General features: G+C 44.0%; 2 protein-coding genes across 3 annotated transcripts in view; one reads left to right on the forward strand and one right to left on the reverse strand.

The window, feature by feature from the left end:
• Window positions 1–2,097: 2,097 nt before the first annotated feature.
• Window positions 2,098–10,174, reverse strand: TTF1 (transcription termination factor 1). 2 transcript variants are annotated; one of them, XM_040649393.2, is made up of 11 exons: window positions 10,099–10,174; window positions 8,711–9,822; window positions 7,840–8,084; window positions 7,287–7,472; window positions 5,771–5,849; window positions 5,395–5,525; window positions 4,733–4,961; window positions 4,454–4,543; window positions 4,183–4,248; window positions 3,617–3,702; window positions 2,098–3,166 (listed from the first exon to the last, which is right to left on the reverse strand). In XM_040649393.2, exons 2-11 carry the CDS (start codon window positions 9,571–9,573, stop codon window positions 3,003–3,005), a joined length of 2,139 nt encoding a protein of 712 aa, XP_040505327.1. In that variant the 5' UTR covers window positions 9,574–9,822; window positions 10,099–10,174; the 3' UTR covers window positions 2,098–3,002. The 2 variants fall into 2 exon arrangements, with proteins under 2 accessions (XP_040505327.1, XP_040505328.1); XM_040649394.2 differs by having other exon boundaries at window positions 10,082–10,174.
• Window positions 10,175–10,306: 132 nt separating this feature from the next.
• The window catches only part of CFAP77 (cilia and flagella associated protein 77), a 52,548-nt gene continuing 38,653 nt past the window's right edge, over window positions 10,307–24,201 (forward strand). The window contains exon 1 of the mRNA XM_415451.8: window positions 10,307–10,570. Coding sequence (XP_415451.2) covers window positions 10,457–10,570 — 114 coding nt within the window. The 5' untranslated portion in view covers window positions 10,307–10,456. The remainder of the gene's footprint in view (window positions 10,571–24,201) is intronic.

Genomic DNA, 24,201 nt, shown 5'->3' on the forward strand with positions numbered 1-24,201 from the left:
CGCGGCCTTAAAGGGGCAGCGGCCGCGTGCAGGTGGGACCGCCGCGGTGGGGAAACTGAGGTACGCGGCGGAACGGAGAGAGCCCGGTGGTGCTGTGAATGCAAACGATGACCGAATCCCGATCTTGAATTATTTAAGCGCTAAACTAATAAAACCTGTGATCAGCAGTCTGATAGTAAAAACACCTGGGAGAAAACTTCCCCTCAAGGTCTGTGGTACAACGGAAACCGCACCAGCTGCAGCTGCTGAGGGCTTCGATGAGAGCAGCACCGTCTGCTGGGCCTTGGGGACAAAGAAATCTGTCCCCCAGGCCGGGGCTCTGCGGAACCGAACGGGGATGTGTGTGTAGAGCCTTGCTTCAGCCTGCCCCTAGTGCTTGGTCAGACCGACAGCAGGGGGAGGTGGAGAAGGCGAGGCCCTGCTGGGCACATCGCAGCTTCAAGGCGCGGCTCTGCTGCAGGCACAGCTGTAACCCAGTGGGCTCTGCCTGTGATAACGACAGCCGAGATTTCTTTCTACAACGCCATTCGGACCATCAGTGCTGCAGGAAAACGCTTGAAGTGGTATTGTCTGTTTGAATCTCCTGTGTTTTTAAGGACTGGCGGTGCTTTTAGACTCAAAGGGTCTGTCCCGCTGTTTATAACAGCCGAAGGTAGAGCTCTGTCAGTGTTATTCCTCTGCTGGGTCTGGGAAGTCCTGGGTTGTTTGTTTTTTAACCTCTACACCGAGTTGCTGTTTTTAGCAATATTCAAATACCCACACGAACCAATTGCTTCTCCCTCCTCCACCTTTACAAAAAAAGGACAAAGGGAAAAGATCCTTGCTTATCCTCTCGAGTGCCAGGACTCACAGAACAGGATATGATTTTGGAAGCCTTCTTCTCCTCCAAACAATAGATTACCAAGGGAGACAGGGGTAAGGAACTGTTTACGTTCTCTGTGCCCAAAGTATGCATGAAAATGACAAGTTTCCCCTTGAAGAGTAAGACAGAGTTCACAAAAGCAAAGGGTAAAGATAGTTTACAGAAGGAAATATGTAGAGGCTGCTAGAAGAACGAGGATTGCAACCAGCTGGGATTAGGACAACCGCGGGGTGGAGGACATAAAGATGGAGTTTTGAGAACAGCTCGAGGACATTTGGTGAGCAAGTGATAAGATGTTCACAAGGCAAGTTAGAACTGGTTCAGAGGCTGCCCCTCCTGCAGGGTTAGAAGTTTAGGAGGAAGACTACGAGCCTTCACGAGGAAGATGATGAGCCTTCATCCCACAACCATCAGGAGGAGACCCCCACAATCACAACGCGTGTGCAAGGGGGAGGGAGCGTATGCTAAGGAGTTCTCAGAAACGTAATGAATATGTATACAAATTCCAGGAAAATCACTGATTATGAATTAGTTCTGCCTACATCTTATCTCAAGCTTTTGCTCTACAGTGTGCAAGTTAGGAGGATCTATCCCTCTTGCACCCGGCGTCTGCACAGCATTGATTAGATATACCTGATTTTCTAACTACTTTGTGGTTATAGAGTTTGATTCCACACATCACCCTTTTTTGCTGTAGGAGAGAGTTCAGATCTGTACCTTTCTCAAAGCAGCCACAGTAGCGATGGCCCCAGGTTCACAGTTCTTGCACTGACTGACTTGTTAAATGTGGTTTCTCTATTAAAGAATGTATCAGCAAAACTCTTCCTTTAGAATTTTGCTTTTAAACAGATATAAAATAAATCCTGCTATGGAGGTGCAAGTTTGTTCCTGTGGGACCTACCCTGCAAAATCTGCAACTAATCAGTTGTGCTCTACCCCACAAAAAAAATTAGGCTATGTCCATCTTTCAGGAATAAAAGATAGGATGTAGAAGTAGATGGCTTATATTTAAAAATTAAAATACTTCAACTTTTAACCTCCAAAGCTGCCAGGCAAGTTGGGCTGAAAACTTACCCTTAAACAGGCAGCTGACCTCATGCAGCATCCTGTCTGTCCTACAGAATTGCATTGTTTTCTATCTTCAGAGAGACTAAAGCCAGACTACAATTAACATGGAAAGTTCCCATCTAACAACCTTTGCTACATGACAGCCAAGAAAATACTCACACAAGGCCTTTACTTCAAAAGCTTTTAAAACTTTTGCATTTTCGTTGACAATTAAATTCTCACTTATCAAAATGAGCAACACAGAACATAATGTCAGAACCAATTTGTGTATGTTTCTAACACAGCATATATGAAATATAAACAGGCCATACAAATGCTTTATACACACAGTAAAATTATATTACATTCACTGAGTCAGTTTACAAATAACTTTTAGGCAAATTATTAAGAGATCATACAAAGACAGGAGGTGCAACCTCCACCTTATCCTTCTATTTTCATATCAAAACGTAAAAACTCGCCTTGGCACAATAAAAAAATATTTATGTGCATATATATACCTATGTATATACATATACACAGTCCGTTTTCTCTCTATATTCCAGATATTAATAAAAACATTTTGAACGTTTCATTCTGATTTACACGAAATGATGATACAATTTATGATCACAATGGAGAAAAATCTCGTTTCTCTTAAAGAGCTTAAATCTACAACGAGAATAAAATGAGTTGCTTTAAAGCATAAGACGTCACACAGTTGTGCTGTTTCCATCATCACAGATGCCTGAAGATGTGTTTATATTTCAGAGTTAAGATCACACCGAAGTTTCTAACTCCACAGAAAAGAAAGCAGTGGAAAAAAATATCTATTTTTGAGACTTTCAGAAAGAAATTTGGTTGCAATTAGAAAAGGACTTCTAAAACAAAGCTAAATTATGGTAACAAAAGGTGGCGTGAAAACGCCTGTATCTTCAATCAGTCTTCAGTATAAAACAAGAAAAGCAGATATGCCTATATTCTTGCTTTTCCATTATTTCATAGCCCGTGTACCTGCAGTTGTTGAGCTGCACTCCCTTTCCAGCAGATCCCTTTGGCAGTTAAATATGCAGTTACATTGTTTTTAAGGCAGTCAGTCATCACTCTCCTCACTGGAGTCAAAAACATCACTGAGTTGGAAAACCTGCTTCTTTGGATTGACTGTTGCATCACTAGAGTTAGACTGCTTCCTTTTCCTCTTTTCCAACTTTTGTTCAAGTTCTGGCAGCGTCTCTTCAAAAAGATGAACAATGATTTCTTTGAAAAAAGAAAAGGGAGTCTTAACTGAGTCTGTTCAGAACTGGATCCCTTAAGGAGAAAGGATCTCACAGGCAGAAATTGTTTTGTCAGTGTTAAATGCAAGTATCTTACTATTCCATAGTGATTATAATGACTGCAGCGTAGATCAGGCATACGTTGAAACATAAACCAAAAAAGCACAGTCAAAACTTGTTACAATTGAGGTACTAAACAGAAGGGGTTGATGAGCACTGTGTGAAGATGCAATTACAAGGAAACTGTTGCAATACATTAAAAAGGAAAAAACAACAAACAAAAACATTTAGTAAAATAAGTATAAAGCCTGTGGTATTAGCCAAATTGCTTAAGGGAGAAAAACTAAGAAAGCACGCAGTGAAGTAGAAGATGTAACCTCTTAGATTGGAACAAAAAGCTTAAGGAGAATATGAAAACAGCTGGGATACTAACCAGAAAAAGTCTTTGCTCGCCAAAAAGGAACATAGGTGACTTTTAGCTTGTAGAATTTTGCTTGAACGTAGCTTCCAGGAACGTCTCTGAAAAGATAAGAGTTGAAAGGCACAGTGGTGCAATGGACCACTACTGACTCTACATGAGTTACCAATTGAATTGAACTGGTCAAACAGTTAGCTTTGCTTCAGGTAGAAAGCACAGTCTGCAAATCCTAATACAGACAAGTTTTCAAGGTATCAAATCCCCTCAATGTAAGCACCTAAAACATATCATTACACATACTCACTACCTAGTTAGTAAAAAGAAACAACAAAGCTGAAAAAACCTGTGGAAAACATCAAGAGGATCACACAGAAAGTATTAGCATTCACAGTATCAGTACTTTTATGTTCAATTTTTACTTTGTTTGGAAGATTGTGCAGTGCTATGCAAGGATATACAATTGTACATTAGCAAATTAGATAGTCTTTTTTATGGCTGCAGAAAGTTGATTCCTTTGAGGAATTTAGGACAATCTGTTTCAACTATCGTTTGTACCCACAAGAAAAGAAAAGAGTTTTTACCCAATAATATCACTGAGTTCTTCCCAGTTTATTTCATTAGCATCCTCCACCTTCATTTCATACAACCTAGGAACATAACAGAAGCAGTTTGTAGGCAGAATTCAATAAATAATTCAATAAGGTTCACAGCTCCCCCAGTCAGAAGTTACAGGACTTTTTGTCCAAAGAGTGGTACAAAACCACAGCCATACAGCTCACAACCAGCATGCTTTTATACCACCACTCTGAACAGTAAGAGATACAAAAACATCCCAGTAGCTCTCAGCTATACCTTTTAATAAGGTTGATGCTGGCTTGCAATCCTTTGGTTCCCCTGTGTAACTGCTGCCCTTTGGTAATCTTGTTGGTTAAAATTGAAGTCCTTTAAAACACACAAAAAAGGTTCCTATTATTTCATGACATTCCAGGTATCTAAAGGAAGCAACCCCAAGATGCCACTACTGCAGCAACAAAGCAGCAGCAATCAGGCCTGGAGGTCACAGCAATGAGAAAACTTAGCACAGCTGGCAAGGAGTTGATTTCACTATCTCAATTTAGTATAAAGCCTTACCATTTCTGCTTACATTGTCTCCAATACCTAGTGCCCACTTTAGTTTCAATCTCAGTCCATGGTAATTTCTGGAAAAGTTTCTCACGGTCAATCTGGAGACTTCTGTGAGATTTTTTGGATGAGGAAAGAGAATTTGCATTTTCCAGTTTTGTTCTTTTTATAATCACTTCCTCCACTGCACGCATCAACCTTTGGATCTCTTCTTTTGACCAAGGACCATAATTAATTGCTAAAATTCAAAAATATTTATGGTTAGGACATAATTTATCATACATTATTAGGAAAAAATGCTTCACTTTGCCATGTGTTTATTTAAAGGATCCATTTCTTATACCTGCTTCCCAGAAACTCCTTTGCATACCAGATGTGAGAGGAAAATTCAGTCTAATGAGAGTTCAGCCTAAAGAACAGCACCAGTTCCTACCTCCTATATTTCAAGACCCTGCTGTCAAATTCCTCACATCCTCCCCAGGACAGCATTTAGACATCAGAAATGTCAATTCCATTTAAGAAGATTGCATCTGTCCCACTTCCTCTTCCTCCCACCCCACCTTTTTTTGTTTGTTTTATTTCTCCCTCAGATTTGAGGCTGTTCTCTTTTGCCTGAAAGCTTTTTCAATTAGAATACACAGAATGAATTATTATTCTTAAAAATTACATACGTGATTTGATTTCAGAGTATTTCATGGCAACAGAGAGATTAGAACGGGACATCTTCTCAGCAATCTTCTTCCAATCATTGCCATGGACAGCATGGTACCTCTTCAATCTTTCTTTTTCTTCTTTAGTATACCTAATAGAAGAAATGGGCACAGTTTCACATGCAAATTCAAACCCTTCCAACGTCGTAAGAGAGATACCACAATTTCAAGTCACGCTTTATACTGGAGGGATTTCTAGCAACTAGTTAGAAAAATGAATTGCCCATTAAATCACAGAAACATGGGATGATCTTAATTATATCCATATTTAACGAACAAATAAACATCACAGAATGCTATCAACCTTCCTTTAAACTCTTTCAAATTACTGGCTTACCTCCCTTTGTAATTATTTGGGTCAAATATCTTCCTTGCTCGGTAATATATAAGTCTCCAGGCTCGTGGTATGCCCTCAGCTGGAAGGTAAACGATACAATTTTAAGAAACATTTTTACACTGGTGAAGCAACTTAAAAAAAAAAAAAAAAAAAAAAAGAAGTATTTTTATGGCTCTGCTTTTAATCATAGATTCTCTCCATCCAAGAAATAGTACCCTACAACACTTCAGAAACTGCACAGGAAATAGTGTGGATAGAATCTCCAGAAGAGTTCCAAAGATGTAATTGTTACAGCCATGGTAAGATTACACACGCTGACAGCTGGTACGTAGTTCTGTGAGTGTGTAGGTGAATATCCAAAACTGAACCTTTGAACTCTGAAGCACAAATCTGCTACTCTAAAGCTAAATCTGCTTCTCTAAAGTATCCAGTTTGGATGGACTGGGTGTAAATATTTATAATGTGTTGATCATATGCAAGTAGCTTATTGAATTGTTCTACTAATAAAAAAGCATGAGGCAGCCACCCATCAAGAGTCCAAGCACTTTTGCATGCTGGCCATTTCGACTCTGAAAATCAGGGAATGGAGGCATTCAGCAAAAACAAAGTGAAGATCCTGGCTGAAGGAAAGATCCCTGAAGTGGAGAAAGGTCCACAGAGATAAACACACCTAGAAACACCTAACAACCTTGGCCAAGACTGCTAACAGCAGTTGGCATAACACCAATATCACTTTCTGTCAGACGTTCCCAGAGCAGGACTGGTGTCTCAAATGAGAAGTCAGCACCATGCCAGTGTGACAACACAGGTGGAACAACTGAGTTCGTGAAATCGTCAAGAAGAACCAAAGTATCCAATCCCAAGGTTACTGTTTACTCTGTGTTGCCTGTGCTAATGACACAGAACGCAGCATGGTGAGCCCCTGAGAAAGGGCTCTGAGCAGCTTCACCAGGGACACTGCAAAATGAATATATTCGCTATACAAAGCAGGAAAGTTTCCTAGCCATGAGAAGTCTAACAATTAAAGTGAGGAAGAAGGAATTGTGCCTCTTGCAAACAGAATCTCATTAGTTGGAATTTTATTTGCTTTCCTCACACTTTGGAATACTAACTACCCTGCTAATGACTTTATTTCTTCCTGTTTGTGACATCGCTGGATGTTGAACATTTCAGACAGGATTTAATCATTCCTTCCCATTGATAAATCACTAAACTTGGTTACAGCCTAGCAAATAATGTACCTTAAGCCACAAAACCCAAATGGAAGTCTGTATGTGCTGCTGGTCATGATATAATTTTCCTTTCTAACTTCTTCCTGACCTAGAACAAATAATAAGAACAGTACACTGTGCAATTATCAACTAGAAAACCTCAGCAACATGTTCCTTTTTTTTGCCAAATCTACCAACTTTACTGCTTTTCAATAATAATCTACTAAAAAGAAAAGAAAAAAAGAGATATCCCCCGTTTGTGGAATGCAACACTGAAATCTAAGAGACAGAGCTTTAATGCTTACCAAGTTTTTCACAAAAAAGATGCTCTGCTTTTAGGCGATTGATAGCTCCTTTCTCTTCTGGATACCTCGAAGTAAACAGGAGCTTTTCAGCACTGTCTATCCCAGTAATTGATAAGAAATCTTCAACATTTTTCCTGATTTGATTATTTTCCTTCTGGGAAAATCTGCCAAACTTGATAGCAATACCTAAAACAGAAACTTTAATTAAAAAAATACCTAAAGTAGCCCCAGGTAGGTAATACTTCAAGATAACAAAGATGTTTTAGCAAACATATAACAGAAGATCGACAAATTCAGAAAGTAAAATGGCATGTGGAACGGAAAGAAAACAAGAGGCGGGAGCAGGTAATTTAAGCATGCACTCTGAGCTGTCATTTGCTGATGAAGGAGGAGATGCTACAAAACAGAGCAACAAAAAACATGTTCACTAGAATTAAATATACTGAAACAAGAGCATGGCTGTGAGAGGACACAAAAGCAAGCTATTTCCCCTCTGTCAAAAGATCAGCATAGCTCCACACTGTTTCACTGCAGCATTCTTTTGAGGTCTCACCTTGTTTTTTAAACTGTTTAAATCTCAACAGGTCTCTTCCAGCCATTTTTCTGATTGAATGGTCAGACAACTGACCCACATGAGGAATAAACTCCCCCAGTTCTTGTTTTGCGGTATCTAAATCCAAGACTGTAAACAAGTGCAGGAACTCTTCATCATCCACACTGAGCTCACCAGTAGCTGTGGTTTCAGTAAACGAATTATTCTGGTCCTCCTTTTTATCTGATGTTGAGGTTTCTGGTGTCCTGATTAAAAAATTAAACAGCATTAAAACCAACAAACCAACCAACCCACCAACAGCAGAGCTCCAAAATAGAGATTGTTAGTATCTCTACAATTAAAAGTATAAACACATTCATTAATTAAAGAATAAGGTCTATTTCAGACATCCATACACTACACCCAGCAAAAGCCTTTTCATTCAGATGTAATTCATTATGACATTTGAATGCTTACAGTATTCAAACAGTCTCTGAAATCAGCCCCAGCTTCCTTAGAGAACTCTTAAGACAGACACACATAAGTAATAGTGGCTCTTGATAGCAGTGGCAACACAGAACTTTTCTGTTTGTTATTCATGCTCTTACTCTTAATGCTCTATCAATGCTGAAAAAATACTTTAAAGATTATTTTTATTACTATTATTGTTTATTCTACATCAGTGCAAATGGTAACATATTCTTACAAACGTGCACTGTATATTCATAGAATACCTAAGGTATATAAGCAGGATTCTACCATCTCAGCATAACACTCAGGTTTTAAAGCTGTTTTTAAAGATGTATGCAGTAGAGACTGAAGAAAGACCTGGGACTCAAATACTGCAATATAAACCTACTTAAGTGGAGTAGGAAAAATAAACCAAACTTACATTACGTCAGAATCTGAAGAGCTGTCTTCTGTGATATAAGTCCTGCTTTTTATAACCTTTGCAGCCCGTCTAGAAGACTTCTTAGCTTCTTCAGCAGGTTTGGAGGAATCAGTGGGTGCGTCCGTAGGATCCTCACTGACAGCAGGAGAAGCACCACAGGCACTGCCTCTGCACTGCGCTGCTGCCACACCACCCTCACCTGTGGTGGATGGTGACTCCACGTCCTCCCCTTGCTTCTTTTGCTCTGGACATGTCAGAAGTGACTCGTCAACAGTCACATCGGTGTCCTCCTGTGTATCCTGGGTATGGCTCACTCTTCTCTTCTTCTTTTTCAGCCTTTTACTGCCAGTTTTACCAGGTGTTTCTGAAGCAGGCGACTCGCTTACCCCATCCTCTTCTGGCAACTTTCGTTTTCTTTTCTTCTTAACAGACTTTTTAAAACACACATCAGCATCATCCTCCTGACTGCTATCAGCACAGTTCTGATTCACAGAGACACAGTCCACATCACTGTGGCCATCCGTGCCCTCGCTAAGCTTCCGCTTCCTTTTCTTCTTCTTCCTCTGGGAAGCACTCATCACAGCTTCACCACCAACTTCACCTTCCAGTTCTGACACAGAATTCTCCAACAGAGGCTGCTGCTCCTCTCCCTTGTTTTTCTTTTTCCTTTTCTTCTTCTTTTTAGAGACTTCGCTGCTCTGTGCTGTGTGATCCTCAGAGAGCTGCGGAGAAGCGCAGCTGAGCTCTGCATCCTGCATGCTGCCATTCTCATGGCCCACATCGGACCGTCTGCGTTTCCTCTTCTTCTTCTTCTTGTGAGAATCCCAAAGGGGAAAATCATCACCATGTGCTTTCTCTGTCATATTTTTTCCTCACCTTAAACGAAAGATGAGTTTCACTCAGGCACTCAGCGTGACATACATACCGTTCTCTTATACAGTAAAAAAAAAAAATCGGTGAAATCTATAGAACTGCTGCAGAAGGACTCAGCACAGGGGGAGCAGACAGGGCAGGGCCTTGCTTGGCAGTACAGCAAACTTTGCAACGTGAGTGCACGGAAGCGCCGCCGCCCCCATCACACGCACTGCGCATCCCAGCCTTGGAAACGCCGCCTGGAACAACAGACACTTCGTTAGCATTGAGCTCACTTGGAAGAACTCCGTAATAACGCCGCTACGTTCAGCACCGACAATCTAACACTACTAAAGCACTGAGGCATTACGTTTTCTGCTCACAACCTCCTGGCTACGCTCCGGTTATGTGAGCGGCCGTGCCGGTACCGGCAGCTCCATGCCAACACCCAAAAGCTCGAACCTTTAACCAGGAAACACTACGCGCAAGACGCCCCAACCCGCACCGTCCCCTCCGCACCGCCTGAGCGACCGCACCGTTACCGCCAGGCCGGCCGCGGCCCCACGCAGTACAGCACCGCCGCTCACGCGCTCGCCCGCCGTCCCCCCCCCCACAGCGCCCCCCGCGCCGCTCTTCCCGTTCCGCCCGCTCTTCCCGTTCCGTTTCTCCCGGCGGAAGCGTTCCCGCCCGGAACCATCACATTGGCGCACCCACGGCGTGGCGGTTGCTAGGCGACGGGGCGACGCCGTTCTGCCCCCCCACCCGCAGGGCCGGCCCGCCCCGAGGCCCCGAGGAGCAGCAGGGCGGTATCGCGTCCCTTTTTCCTCCCTTTTTCTTTCTTTTTTTTGCCCCTTCCTTTCACCTGTTGCCCCCGGACGGCGGAGCGGCTTCGGCATGGCGGGGCCCCCTCGGCGCCCCCTGAGCCTGGCGGAGGTGGCAGCGGGCAGCGAGAACGAGCGGCTGGGGGTGGCCCGGGACAGCATGCTGCGCAACCCGCGCATCCTCAAGGTGAGCCCCGCGGCCGCCCGGCTCCCGATCGCCCCCATCCCGCAGCACCGCGGCCGGGGCTCCCCGGGCTCAGCGGCTGAAGTGCAGCGCTCGCCCCCTGGGTGGCACTGCGGCCCCGCGCGGCCCCGCGGCTGTGGCTGTGGCTGTTCCGGGGGGTCCCGACACGCACAGCGGAGCTCTGCGGTGCGGTTCAAAAGCAAAGTGCGCCTTTCAATTCCCGAACTCCTACGGTAGTGCTTTTTCTCTGTATCCTCTAACATTGACTGGGAGCAGCGGTACCATAGAATCGTTTGAGCTGGAAGGGACTTCTAAAGGCCATCGGGTCCCACTCCACGCACTGAACGGAGACACGCACAGCTCCGTGGGTGCTCAGAGCCATCCCCTGCCCTCGGGTGTCTGCAGGGATGGGGCATCACCACATCTCTCCACAACCTGTGCCAATGCTCCGGTGTCTTTGGTTAGAAGCAGAACTGGGTTATGATTTTCCTCACCTGAAGACCTCCCTGTGAAGGATATGGGGCAGACAGCATAAGCAGGGCGCCGGGCCTGCGTGTAAAAGCAGAGAAACCCAGCAGCACAGAGGCAGCATCCTCCCCATCCCTCCATCCTAATTCTGCCTCACTGTAGAAAAGCATGACAGTAAATACATTTTAGATGACACGTAAAGCAGAAGAGTTTGTGTTATATGATAGTTAAGGTAATTTAAGGAATAATTGTAAAGGTTGGTTGGTCTGACTCATCTTCACAATTCATCCCCCTTAAACTGAAATACATACAAACCACCAGTAAGCGCCGTAGAATTCCAGGTCTGAGAATCTGTAGCTGGGTAGTTCTGTAAGGAGCAGTGCTTCCCCTGTACTGCATTCAGTGCAGGTAGAATTATATGCAGTCATGAAGATTATAATGTTTAGAGTGGGATATTTGTCCCTCCCGACTGCAGCATCCCACCAACACTGCCCATCCACAGAGGTCACTGCTGTCTCCTTCCCTCGGGTCCGGCAGTTTGCTCAGCCCTGGCACAGCTCAGCCTGGCAGCCCCCTCAGACTGGCACAGCTGCTGCAGAGCATCTCAGCATTGGAATTTCTTAGCATTTATAAACCATAGGACGTTTTATTAAGGCTTAATCTGGATTACTGCTATCTGATCGGGTGAAATAAGATTTGAGACAGTTTTGAGGAAAAGTAGTGATAAATTTTTGTGTTTTAGCATTCTGGACAGCTTTTCTCAGTGTTTCTCTGCAAGAAGGTTTCCTTCCCAGTAAGCCAGCTGGTAGGGATGTAAAGAGACGTGCACCCACCTGATGCAATCCTCTAGTATGGTGTAAGTGAACTAACAACAGGGATGTTTCACACGCAGTCAGCAGTAATTTAACCTCACAGCAAACTGCTGCCTACCTTCTCAGTGCAATCTCATGTTGCATCATACCTCACTGTTGTGTGCAGTGTGTCCCACGCTGATGGGATGGTGCTGATGGTGGCATACCCACAGCACCAGCCCTCTGCCACATCCCCTCTCCAAGCTTCCAGCTGCAGTCCTGGGTCTCTTCTTCCTCCAGAGGAGCCCTGGAGATGCAGTACTTCGGAGCCAGTGCTGAAGGGTTTGGCCAGCAGTGACACCTGCCAACCAAAGACATGAAGAAGGGGACAAAGGCTTTGAGACAACTGTCACTTGGACAGGTGCTTCTGGCAGCCATGGGAGGGCACTGCAGAATGTACAGCTGGCATTGAGATGCACTGGGCAGCAAATACAGATCTCAAGGCCTAGGAGCGATGGATGGGATGTTTGCTCCCCAGCCTGACTCTGACCAGCACTCAGTCCCTGAAACTATTATTCTCTATTACTCTCTGGGAGAATATATGGTAGGTTTTAATTAATCAAGGAATTAATTTTGTTGATCAACATATGTTTTCTTGCAGTATAAAACTGAGGAAAGTATTTCATCTAGTGATGCCAGTAGAAATCTGAGCAAAGCATTTTTGCTTGCTTTGTTTTTACCTGTAAAAGCCTTAGCAAAGCACTTTGCTCAGTAAAGACTTTCTGAAAACTACTCTGTGGTACAAAAATAATCCAGCTCTAGGCAGGAAACAACTTCGCCACACTTAACCCCCAGCACACCAGTATCATCCTCAACAGAGAGCTACCAAGGTCCTTGCCTCGCCAGCCCATAGCAGCACACACACCTGCTGCATGAAGGTAAATGAGAAATCACAGCTGTGAAACCCACACATCAAAGCACACTCCGACCAGCTGAAGTGTATTTGGGTGACATGAAGAAGTTGGGGTCTGGGAACAGCTCTCTGTGAAACAACTGAGCCCAAACTGAATCTTGTAATGTCAAAAAGAAAAGCTGTTTCAGAAGCAGGAATTCTAAGGAGGGAGAGAGGGGCTGAAGAGGCTCAGGAAGGCTGGCACCCATAGGAAAGGCTGCAGGAGGTTTCAATCCCTGTCATCCGGGCTGCAAGAGAACCAGATGTAACAAACAGAATTTTTCAGAACTATTAGCATCCACAATAGTTGCTTTAAAATCTTGTTACTTACATGATGACTGTTGCCAGGCTCTTTTTACTGGTCTTAACGCCAGAACATTTAAGGTTCATTTCCCTGAGCTTTGTTCTTCAACCCCAAGGGGTAAAGGCAGAAACAACTCACCAGATTTCACTCTTTCCTTTAACGCCTGTTGAACCTCTCCATAAGTGACTTCTCGGCCATCTGACTTATTACTGAACTGCTGAGAATTATTGCAAACTCATCTTGCTTTCTGGAGACATTCATAGAAAGGACAGCTGTGAAAACAAACAGCAGCATTTTATCAAATTGTGTCACACCATGGAAGAAAAAAAAGCTCGTCTTACATGAGAGACAAACACAGAATCATTAAGGCTGGAAAAGACCACTAAGATCACCAAGTCCAACTCTCAACACATCAGTAGGCATGAACTAGGATATGGTGCAGAAAAGGTTACTGACTTCAAGTTACAACTGCCCGCATCAAAAACATCCCTTGCAGCAGTAGTTGCTGAAAGGACAGGCTGCCAAGCACGCTGGAGTTCAGGCTTTTATTAATAGACCCATATTGTGGCAGTAATGGGACTTTGACTTGCCTGAACATTGTGCTCAACCTTTGAGCCTTTCACCTCTGGTTTACTCTTTTCTTAGACCTTCTCTCCCTGTCCACATAACTCCTTCAGCTCTCCCCACATGGGCATAACAGGGAGCCAGGTGCTCCTATCTCACCCAGCCCTTCCAGGAGGCACAACCGGGATGCAACATTCCTTTCCTCATCCACTCTACCTTTGTGCAAGGACGGCTCACCTACACTGGAAGAGAATTTGATAAAACGAAGGCTTCTCTAAAAATAACACCCATTGCTGGATGCTCAGAGCTGTGACAGCTATTAGAAACCATGCAGTGTGTGTGCGATGGGTGGGACCGACAGAGAGCAAAACCATTCCCTCTCCCTAAAAGCGTGCCAAAAAAGCATGGGTCCTGGTGTCTCACTCTATCTCCATGGTGCACTCCTACCCCAGTGCCTGGGAGTCCACAGTGGCAGCATATGGGCTGAGAGCAGCCAGGAGAGCCCCCGAGGTAGGAAATGCTGCTGACAGCATCGCTGCCGTTCACAAGGCAGCTCCTACCATCACTTAGATAACTTCCCTCAGCTGTTAGCTTCGCTGATTTAAAGAACCATTCCCTTTCCTGATATTGCTCTCAGCTGTTTGTACTCAATGCTCCTATTCCAAACTTGGTTGGGGACCAGTTCTAATTTGTCCATTGTAGGTGAATGCAGAGAAGAGCAGCCACAAGGACTGCGAGCTGCGGTCGGAATAAGAGCATCTTTTATTAGCTGTTAATTATACTGTTTACCTCAAATTGCTACATGTGCTGAGCATCCTGTGCCTTGCTGCTCAGGGGCGCTGAGGATTAATTAGTGTTTATGCAGCGTTCTGTGTGCTTATTATTATTATTATTATATCACTCTTACTATTATATTTCCTCAGTCTAAGGCCAGCGTTGTGCTTTTACAATGTATTCTGAAATGTCTACGCAGTACAGCTCAATAATTCATTAGAGAAATAAGCTAATGAAGGGCTGGTTAGTCAAATAATCATTAGATTTGGTTCCAAGCTTTGTTTTGCCAATGCTCCGACTTCTGAGGGTTTTCTTCTCAGCATGAACTCGTTTAAGATTTTAAATGAATTATTTGGTACGCTAAAAATTAAACTCCTTACGAGCTTTAACGCCCTCCCACGTTTTGCACAGACAACACTGAAATAAATCAGCATTTCCGAGAGACGAGTAAACATTCTGCAGTGCTGAAAATAAGGGGTTCTTCTGGTGGGTGTCTGAAGGCAGGATTCAGGCTGCAGACACACAGCAGTGAATCAGCGGGCAGAGGGGCAGCAGCAGTGCAGGGCACCCATAGCTGCTCAGCACAAAGATAGGCGTGCGGGATGCGAAAACAAGCAAAAGGGCATTTTGATCCTTTATGTGAACAAAACAATGCAAATTGGTGAGACTAATAAGCCCCGAAACATTACAAGGTGAATGCCTTTCATGTTTGTGAAAATCTTCTGTGTTTCTCCGTCTAATACAATGGAAATAAAGCTTCAAAGGCCCTTTGATTTAAAAGTGCATTATTGAAGTCAGCCTGCAAAATAATAACCATTAGACCGAATTGTTGCATTATGACCCTAACAGCAGCGCTGCCGGAGCAAGGAACGCCTGCACAGCCTCTTGCATGAGTTGTTGCTGATATAAAATCAGAGATTAAGCTAAAGGAAGAAAGAATGTTAGACATGAGAAGAAAAAATAAAATGACAAAAAAGGTCACAAATGGGTCCATGTATAAAATGAGGCTGTCATACTCGCAGTGCAACAAGAGCTACGTCAGGCTATAAATTTTTATGATGGAGCTGGAACTCAGGCCTTATTGTCTGGAAGGTTTAAGAAACTTTGGGAGAGAGCCAGTACCCATTCATGGTGTTGGCTCCAACCCATGCTAAGCCAGGAGATGATTTGCAGGCTAATTCAAATCCAGGACACCATGCAAAATGTCAGGGACATTTGAGTCCCTGTCAAACAGAGGGGAAAGGTTTGTAATAATCCCCAAGGCTCAGACCCACACATGTCTCACAGTTCTTTTCAGAGTTTATTCTGTTCTGCCATTTCAACCACCAACCCGAGAACATGCCCTAATCTACAAGCTGTCCTCTGCAGATGCTGAACCCACGGGGCTGAGGGCAGAACCACTGACCCACTGGGGACTTGCAGGAGCATAGGAACATCTCTGCCTTTATTTCCTCTGCACCCTCAGCTCCTCACCCCATCAGCAACAAATAGCCCTCCTGTCCTGGAAAAGGTACAAGCAAATGTCCCAAGCATGCAGGAGGAGCTGGAGGAGGCTCAGTAAGGGCCCCTCTGAACAGCAGGGCACTGGGTGAGCGCCCAAAGGAAAGGCAGAAGGCTCTTCATTTCTAAACCTTTGCTAAAATCATTTCTCCTCTTTTTATTTAGCATGGAGAGCAAGCAGGGGTCACTGGGAGCAACGTTTTCTGTTCCAGGTTTACAAGTTTTTCGCCACACTTTCCCAAGGGCAAATTGCTTTCCATGCAAATTCCTAGAGATGCTCTTATGCTTAATTACTGAATTTGAGAAGCCTTTGTCATCTTGCAGGGATTGTTTTGTTCTTGCTTGGCTGCTCGCATGGTGCAGATTAGACAGAACCTGATTTTCAGAGGTTATTATCTTTGTTAACCATTTACACTTAAAATGAATGACATCATGACTTTTCAACTTGCATTTATCTGAAGGGACACTATGTGAAGGACAAGTGAAAGCGGGACCCTATGGCCAGATTTCTTACAACAACAGCCTTTAAGAAATTTCCCGACTGGGGCAAATAGCTTTAGTTGGATTTTTTATTTCTAAAGCAAATCAACGTGCAGATTTGTGCCTAAAAATCTCACAGTGAAACCCGATTAAAAGCGACGGCGTCACTCCCAGGCTGAAAAATCAGAAAGCAAGCAGAGTGAAGAGCAAACTAGGCTGAAAATGAAGATCATTTTAATGGCAGGTTCGGGCTGCCCGCCCAGGTGGACGAGCGCCTTTGTTTGCAGCAGCTTTGTAACTTCCCGACGTCCCTTTACGCTTGCTCCCCTCAGATCACCTTCACGGCTGCTGCACGTTCCCTTCGCCGGTTCCCGGGAGGCTCCGATCGGACGGCGGGGAGGCGGCTGTGACTCCAATAATTGCAGTGCGTTACGGCACGTTCAGGCACTGAGAGATGCTGAGATGCAAGTTTCCCCGCACTCCCCCACCATGGCCAGCGCCGCGCTCTGCCCCTCTGCTCTGCGCCGCATGGGGCTGCTCACCAGCCCTGCCTCCGCCATCAGGGAGATCAAATTGGGATCAGATTAGCCCCAGCAATGAAAAGCACAGTCCCAGATCACACTCGCGGTTAGTTAGCATTTAGATAGGCTGGGACAGGGGTCCGTACAATAGGCATCAAAGCTGAACTCTTGGTGCAGCAAGAGGGATTAATTTCTTTAACCAACATGGCTGATCTGGCCTATCTCATTACCCTGCCTTGTCAGTGTCGATGTTAGATTTGATTGAAGATTATACCATTTAGGCCTTTCCCCTGTTTTCCACAGAAATCGGGCCTATTGAATTGCACATTCTTCCGTGGGCCCCTGTCAATACTCAGTGGCCTGAGCCTCTAATTCTGCTTCATTTAAACTTCATCAACTTTTCCAATCAAGTGGAAGGATCTGAAATAGGCTCCGTAAGCAGAAAGGCCCTTTTTCCTTTTGTCAGATAATTTATTCTGTTTTCTCCTTCTCTCCCCTCTTCCCCACCTCTTTCTCTTTTTCTTCTTTTCGCTCCCTTTCCCTGATGCTGAAAATGAGATTACAGTATTTAAATGACTATGATAATCAATCGGGGGACCTTGAGCCGAGATTGAGGTTAATTTTTCTTAGCAGAACAAAGAAGCGTGATGCCGCTGGGGATTTGAAGGTGCAATCTGTGTTTCATGCCTGTATTCCTCCCCCCTCGTCCGAAACTGCAGTTTTAGTCGTCTTTTCTTGTTACTAACTAGGCAGTTGTGGTGATTTTTAGCAGAGGCAACCCCTAGGAGAGGAAAAATGTAATTTTGGGCCGATAAATAGCTAACAGCCTTCAATCAGCTATTTTAATGGGAAAAAAAAATCACTTACATGATGTGACTGCAGATGGAATGAAAGTGCTATCATTGCCTCGTTTGTATTTAAACATAATAGGAATCATTTTCAGCAGTGCTGCAAGCAGCCCTCCCAGCCTGCACGGTGCAGCTGTGGACTCTGAACTGAGCACCTCTGTCAAGCAGCCACTTGGCAGCTTGCTTGGTTGCCTCGAAATAGTGGAGAACTTCTGTCACGATCTTGCTAATCAGCAATGGAATCACTTACGTTCATCTTAAAACTCGCACCGAAATGCTTTGTTAAGTCTTTAGACCACGCATTTCTAGTTGTAACACAACAGCATTCGCTCACCTGGATCTCTCCCCTTCCCTTCTTAGGAAGAGACAGAAAAAAATATGTGTATTTCTTTGCTTCCATCCCAGCTGTCTTGTCAGTGCTGTTTTACATGCTGCCACCCAATGTTATCTTTTATTTGTGTCAGGAGAGAGGATTTGACAAGTTCAGTATACAATGTTCATTTGGCAAGGCAAATTTTTCATACCAATTTTGAGTAGAAAATGAAACCATCTTTCAACAGAATGAGCTGCATCATTTTTGGACAGACTTATTATGGGAAGAGGAATTGCAAAACTTTATTTCCCTGTATGATCCCCCCTCTGAAAAACCAGGAAATGAGACATTTAAACAAAAAAATAAATACATGTATGAACGTTTGAGCCCATCCGTTTGTTTTAGAAATAAAAAATAACCACCGGCTGCTGTCAGGTGGCTGTGGCCTCCTTTTTGTTAATCAGATGCTGCTGAGATGGGTTGCATCATAATGTAGCTTTGCTTCAAATCTTTTAAGCTGTCAGAAAACTGGGGAAGGCAGAGCGACTTTAAAGTTCGGCAGTGTTCACCGAGCAGAGCAGTCATTAGCCAACAGCAGCAGGGGCTGAGGGCTGAGGGTGGCAGAGGTGCCCATGGTATGGGTGAGGAGGAGCCAGGTCCCCCCGAGTTGCGAGGGGAGCTGGGTGCTCTGCCTCCATCGGGCACCCCCAGTGGAACTTCTGGTGGTGCTGAACAGCCCAACTGATGGAAGAACTCATGATGAATCCTGTTCTCTCTGTTGTCTCCCTGCATCCCATGTGTGTTACGAGTTGCACCGGCACAGCAGCTTCCCTGGGGAAGAGGCTCTGTGCAGCCCCACCTCAACAGGCTCTGCTCCGTGACAGGGACTCCCTGGTGCAATGGCATAGCAAGCTCCCAGGATACTTAAGCATGTATTTTTTTCAGGAATACCACGTGTTAAGAAAAGACCTCATAACCTTCAAACTGTGATGAAGTTCATTTTACACCCAGTATCCCTGCAAGGTTACGAGGTGTAATCTGAAAGCCCCGCAGGGCTAAATGTCCTTGTTCTACAAGCCCACAGGACACCCGAGCCTGCAGTGGGAACTGGGATGCTCTTCTATGACTCTCTGTGGATTTTAGCCACAGCAAAAGCAGCAGCAGCCACAAGATGCCTTTCCAGCCCCATGGACTTGGAAGGAGCTGCGTGCGCCTTGGGGCAGTGGTTTGCTGTGACAGCCTTCTCTCTTTAAGCAAATGTTGACTCACCATGGGGAAATTAAAACTCCATTAGATGTTGCCACATTGTAGAGCAGACCCCATTACAGCAATCGAGTTGCAATTAATTGGTTTCCACAGAAATTACGTAATTCTGGGAAGGCACGGGCAGATGGGAAGAACAAGGCTGATCTAAACAATAATTTCCCAAAATGATATAATCTAAATAAGCTAATGAAGTGATTACAAAGTTATTAATCTAAATATGAAAAAGATTCAAAAGAAAATATTGGGTATGTAACAGTTTAGAAAGTACAGTGGACTTAATAACACTCTGGTTAGTGTCAGTATGAGGCAATCAGCATTTGGGTGATTGTTTAGCAGATTAATTATGTTCCATCCAGAAAACTGCCATTTCCAAGTGTTCTGTCTTCTGCTCTTGTTTGCTCTGTTGTTCACGCTGCTTAACTTCTCAATACGTAGATGGAAGGGGTTGTATACATGGAAGGGGTTGGATACATGGCACTGCAGGTTTGGGGATTGTTTTTTTTTTTTAATTAAGGTTAGCTTGGGATTGGGAAACGCAGAGCTAAATAACCGAAGAAAGAGACTCTCTTGCATGCAGGTAGAGTAATTAATCATTTGGAAGTACTCCAGCCTGGGAAGGGCCCTCCGTGCAGGCAGCCCCTCTATGGGGAGCTGCTCACTGCATCCATGCCCCAGGCTCCATAGGGCCCCACTGTGTCCCCCTGCCCACCTAGCTCCCACATTGCTCCTCTGCTAGCATGATCAGGGGGAGGAAGCATTTGTCTTCTGGAGAATAAATAACTAGGCCTTATAAGTCATTAAAAATGTATTATAAGAAAAATACAGTACGGCTATAAATAGAAAACAAAGCAACTTGTACATAAACTTTTACAATGGCTGTTACTCAGGCTATCGTCACAGCCTGTTTTTAAGTGAATTTAGCATCTGTGATCTCTGAAGCCTGCTATTGCCTGAAACCTCATCTCCAGCTCTGGCACAGCACCGCTGCCTGTAACCTGCCCCAGCTCGGCCCTGAGCATGCAGCACCTGCAGCCCCGCTCTGTGTCCTGTCAGCCTTGACTTCAGAGCCCCTCATGGTGAGCAGAGGTACAGAGGGGCTGAGTGCTCCCAGACTGGAAAAGTCAAAGTATTTTACTTATTTTTAATTCATTTACAGAACTGTGTTTGAGAGAGTCTGACACATAGCAGTGACTTCCTTACAAAATAGCACCTCTTCCTGCAAACCGCCACTGATACAGATCTTGGCTTAACATGAAATGAACTGTGTAGCAATACATTAATCATTCAGCAAGACATCAGTGCTGTCTGTTTTATTACTTAACCAGCAGTTGATGTAGGTAAAGCCATGTACTCCTAGCCTTTCTTGAGGAATATACATACTTTTGAAGCATGCACGAAGTTTGTCAGGAGGAGACAAACTGTGCTTTGTGTTTTCAGATTTGAATGTTAAGGGTTTGTGTTCTCTGGGCTGCTGGGCCTTGGCACCCAGAGAAAAAGGTGGTATCTCAGGCTTTCAGCTCACTTCAACCGTTTGATGTTCAAGCTTTGAAAAATCAAATACTAACTGTGGTCCCAGCATGACTGATTATGGCTGAAAATTCCACAGTGGAGTACTCAGAGCACTTAAACTCCCACACGTATCTAATAGGTTGCTCTAAGGGAAGGACTGGGCTGCCTTTGCTGGACAGTGATGAACAATTGGGGATCGCAGCACACAGCTGTACTGAGCAGTCCGTGTTTACATATTCAGGTCAGGGAAAGTAGGCCACAGATCCGGGTAATGAATCCTAACAGCCTGAGTTGTGGTTTCGTGGTAAGGAGGAGGTTTTGTGCAACTTGTGTTTTAAGAAATGTGATGTTCCCCTCAGTACTCTGCTGTATGCAAAAAAGCTGCTGCAGTGTGGTTCAGAGGAAGAGCAATCTGTTTGTTTGCAAGAGTAAAAGTGCCAGGGGCTGGAATGCACCGCTCTGCAATTCCCAGCACTGGTGTCTTTAGGATCTGGGGTCACACTGTCCTGTTTGCTTCCATTAACACAGCCCTGAGTCGTATCTCCGTTTGCATCTAATTCTTGATCAACCGTAGCGGCTCAAAGTACTTTAAAAATGAGCCTGTGCACTGCCACTGAAGTCATTCTGTCCTGCTCCAAGAGTGGGATGTGTCACAGGGGTGTGAGGGCAAGCAGATTTCCTCTTCTGCATGGATGTGTGCTCAGGTCTGCACTCCCAGGCATGGAAACAGCTGGGAGGAAACACTGGCAGAGCATTTCCTAACAGAGCAAACCGATTGGATGTGCTTCTGCCAAAAGATGAAACTCAGCAAGCAACGATTGAAAAAAGCAATTTCTTTTTTATGAAATGTGTGTTCTAAAGTTCTTTTTGAGCCAAACTTGCAGGAGCATCTTTCTAAAATGCTCCCCCAGCCTCCCCGGTAGCAGTCTGGTCCCTCACCTCCCTCCTGCAAGGCTGTTAGTGTGCAGCAGTCCCTTTAATTTGAGAATTTAACAAGGAATTCTAAATTAGGACATTGGAAAACCTGTGATCCTATCTACCATGTCTATCCCATCAGATGTGGCTCTGTGCTTTCACTGCCTCGCAAACAAAGGGGAAGAAAGTTGAACACATGGTATCCTCAGCTAGAAAGGGCTTTGCTGTAAGAGGATATTGAGTTGTTTCATAAAGCCCAATATTACGCTTGAATTATGCCTGAATAAGGAGAAAGGACATTGTTAAAGAGCCCTAAACATTGACCGTAGTGGATCTTCTTTCTTCCAGAGCCTTCAGTGGTGTTGTTTTTGGCTGTTAATGATTTGGTATTGTATTTATAAGCCAGCAGGGTAATCCAGAGAGCAGCAGGAGGGGCAGTTGCCTTAAATAAAGCTTTACAATGCTGCTAATTAAAATGATCCTTCCTCTCCCTGTGATGACTAATGAGACAGAAAGAAGAACTGGGGAGGGTTAATGAAAATGTTGCCATGAGATTCCCTATTTTTAATTGGTCTTTTTAATGTTTTAATCTCCTTTATGGTGCAGGAGTGGAGATGGAGATATTGTCTTTCAACCTTTCTTGTACCGTGCCCAATAGGATTGTAATGCATGGCCTTAGAAAAGGGGCATTTTTTGATATATAACCAAACTATAACCAAACATCTGAGCCTGAGTGTGTGAATGTCATGAGATGGAAGAACCAATTTCGGACTTAACTGAGAACAGAAACAAGAAATGCGAAATCTGTTTTTAAGCTCATCTTCCAAAACTCCAAGGGAGCATTCGTACCCTGAGGATTGAGGCTCAGATCTATTGTGAAGGATTGGCACCGATGCTCAGTAGTATTTAGAGCTTTAGGTCATGATGCTCTGTTAAATGCAATATTTATCCCATGAGTATGTCACAGTTCACCTCAGATGTCAAGAATTCAATTAATATTCTGTTTAATAGAACACACCATGACCTAACCTTTTAATACTCTTAGTGAGTCTGAGCCCTCCTTATTAGTGTCACTCTCTAACTTTCCTTCTCAGTTGATGCATCTAACAACAACTGGGGTGGGGAAATTGGGAGCAAAGAGAGAGGGGAAGAGATTTAAATTACTTTTGGACCTCACTGTGAGGATTCAGTAGCTTTATCCCTTGTAAAACTCAGCTCACAGGGGGTTAGCACACCCTGCTTTTCCCATTTTTGCAGGGTTGACATCTTATCAGTTTCAACTTTCTATTGATTTCAGAACACAAAAGGCACCGCCAGATTTTTCATGGTTTGAGTCCACTTTTTCATTGAAACAGCGTTTCCCCTCCTCACCCCACACCGTCAAACTCGGGGTCAGGAGAAACCATTCATGTGAGTAGCACCTGCAGGATTAAACCTTTGCCTTGGAACTTCATCTGTTCACAGCAATAGTGGATTATACATACTGCAGACTTTGCCTATATCACTTTTGAAAATTATCTCTGAAAGTTCAATTCCTTGAAGGCATTGTCCCAAACTGGGTCTGCTTCATCCTGCTCCTTTTTTTATGCAAGTGTTCTGTAACACATTAGAAGTAGAAAGAGACTGAAAGCAAATAAGTGTTTAAAATTATTCCCTATTACATAGCCTTTATGTCTGGGGAAGTAGCTCAATAGCAGCAGATCATTTTAAGGCAGTGTTCCTGGGATGTGATTAGCACAGCTGAGAGCACCTGCCTGCAGGTGGGAGGGGGCCCCACTATTACCACACCTGTGATTTCAGGAAGATTTGTTGGGAAGATCAACCAATAAATACAGAACATACACCGCAGCTCCTTAGAGTGGGAGGAAGAACAGGCGTTGTGCCAGATATTTCCATGCAACTATATTCATTATTTATGCAGAAGAAGAGATATTTCAGGAAAACAGAGCTGAACCATGAGTGACAAGGTATCTTTCCAGAGCGTTGGGTGCAGGAAAATTGCACTGAGGTTGACAGCTTTTTAATGTAGAGTCTCTATTTCACTGAATTACTGCATGTTGGCATTTCGAAAGTACAAGATGACCTATTTATTAGCTGTGAATCAAACAGAAATTACACACTAGAAAATAAAAAAGTTGTATGTTTCTTCCAGCCGCTAAGATGCTTATCCTACAGAAATAATGTATACAAAAAGGAAAACCTGCAAACAAAGGAACATCAATCACAAGGCACTAAATTTAACGTTGTAGGACCTGTGTTCATCTTGTAATATTGCCATCGTATGTGCTCGCTTCCTTACATGTGATGTACTATTAAATATATGTGTGTCGTAATACTTTAAAATTCATTATCCTTGCTTCACTTAGGCTCCCGTCATCCTCTTCCCTCTTGAAAAGGGTAATAGTTGCTTGGTAATATGATTTCAACAG

Source organism: Gallus gallus, chromosome 17 (assembly GCF_016699485.2).
Source record: "Gallus gallus isolate bGalGal1 chromosome 17, bGalGal1.mat.broiler.GRCg7b, whole genome shotgun sequence".
Taxonomy (NCBI): Eukaryota; Metazoa; Chordata; class Aves; order Galliformes; family Phasianidae; genus Gallus; species Gallus gallus.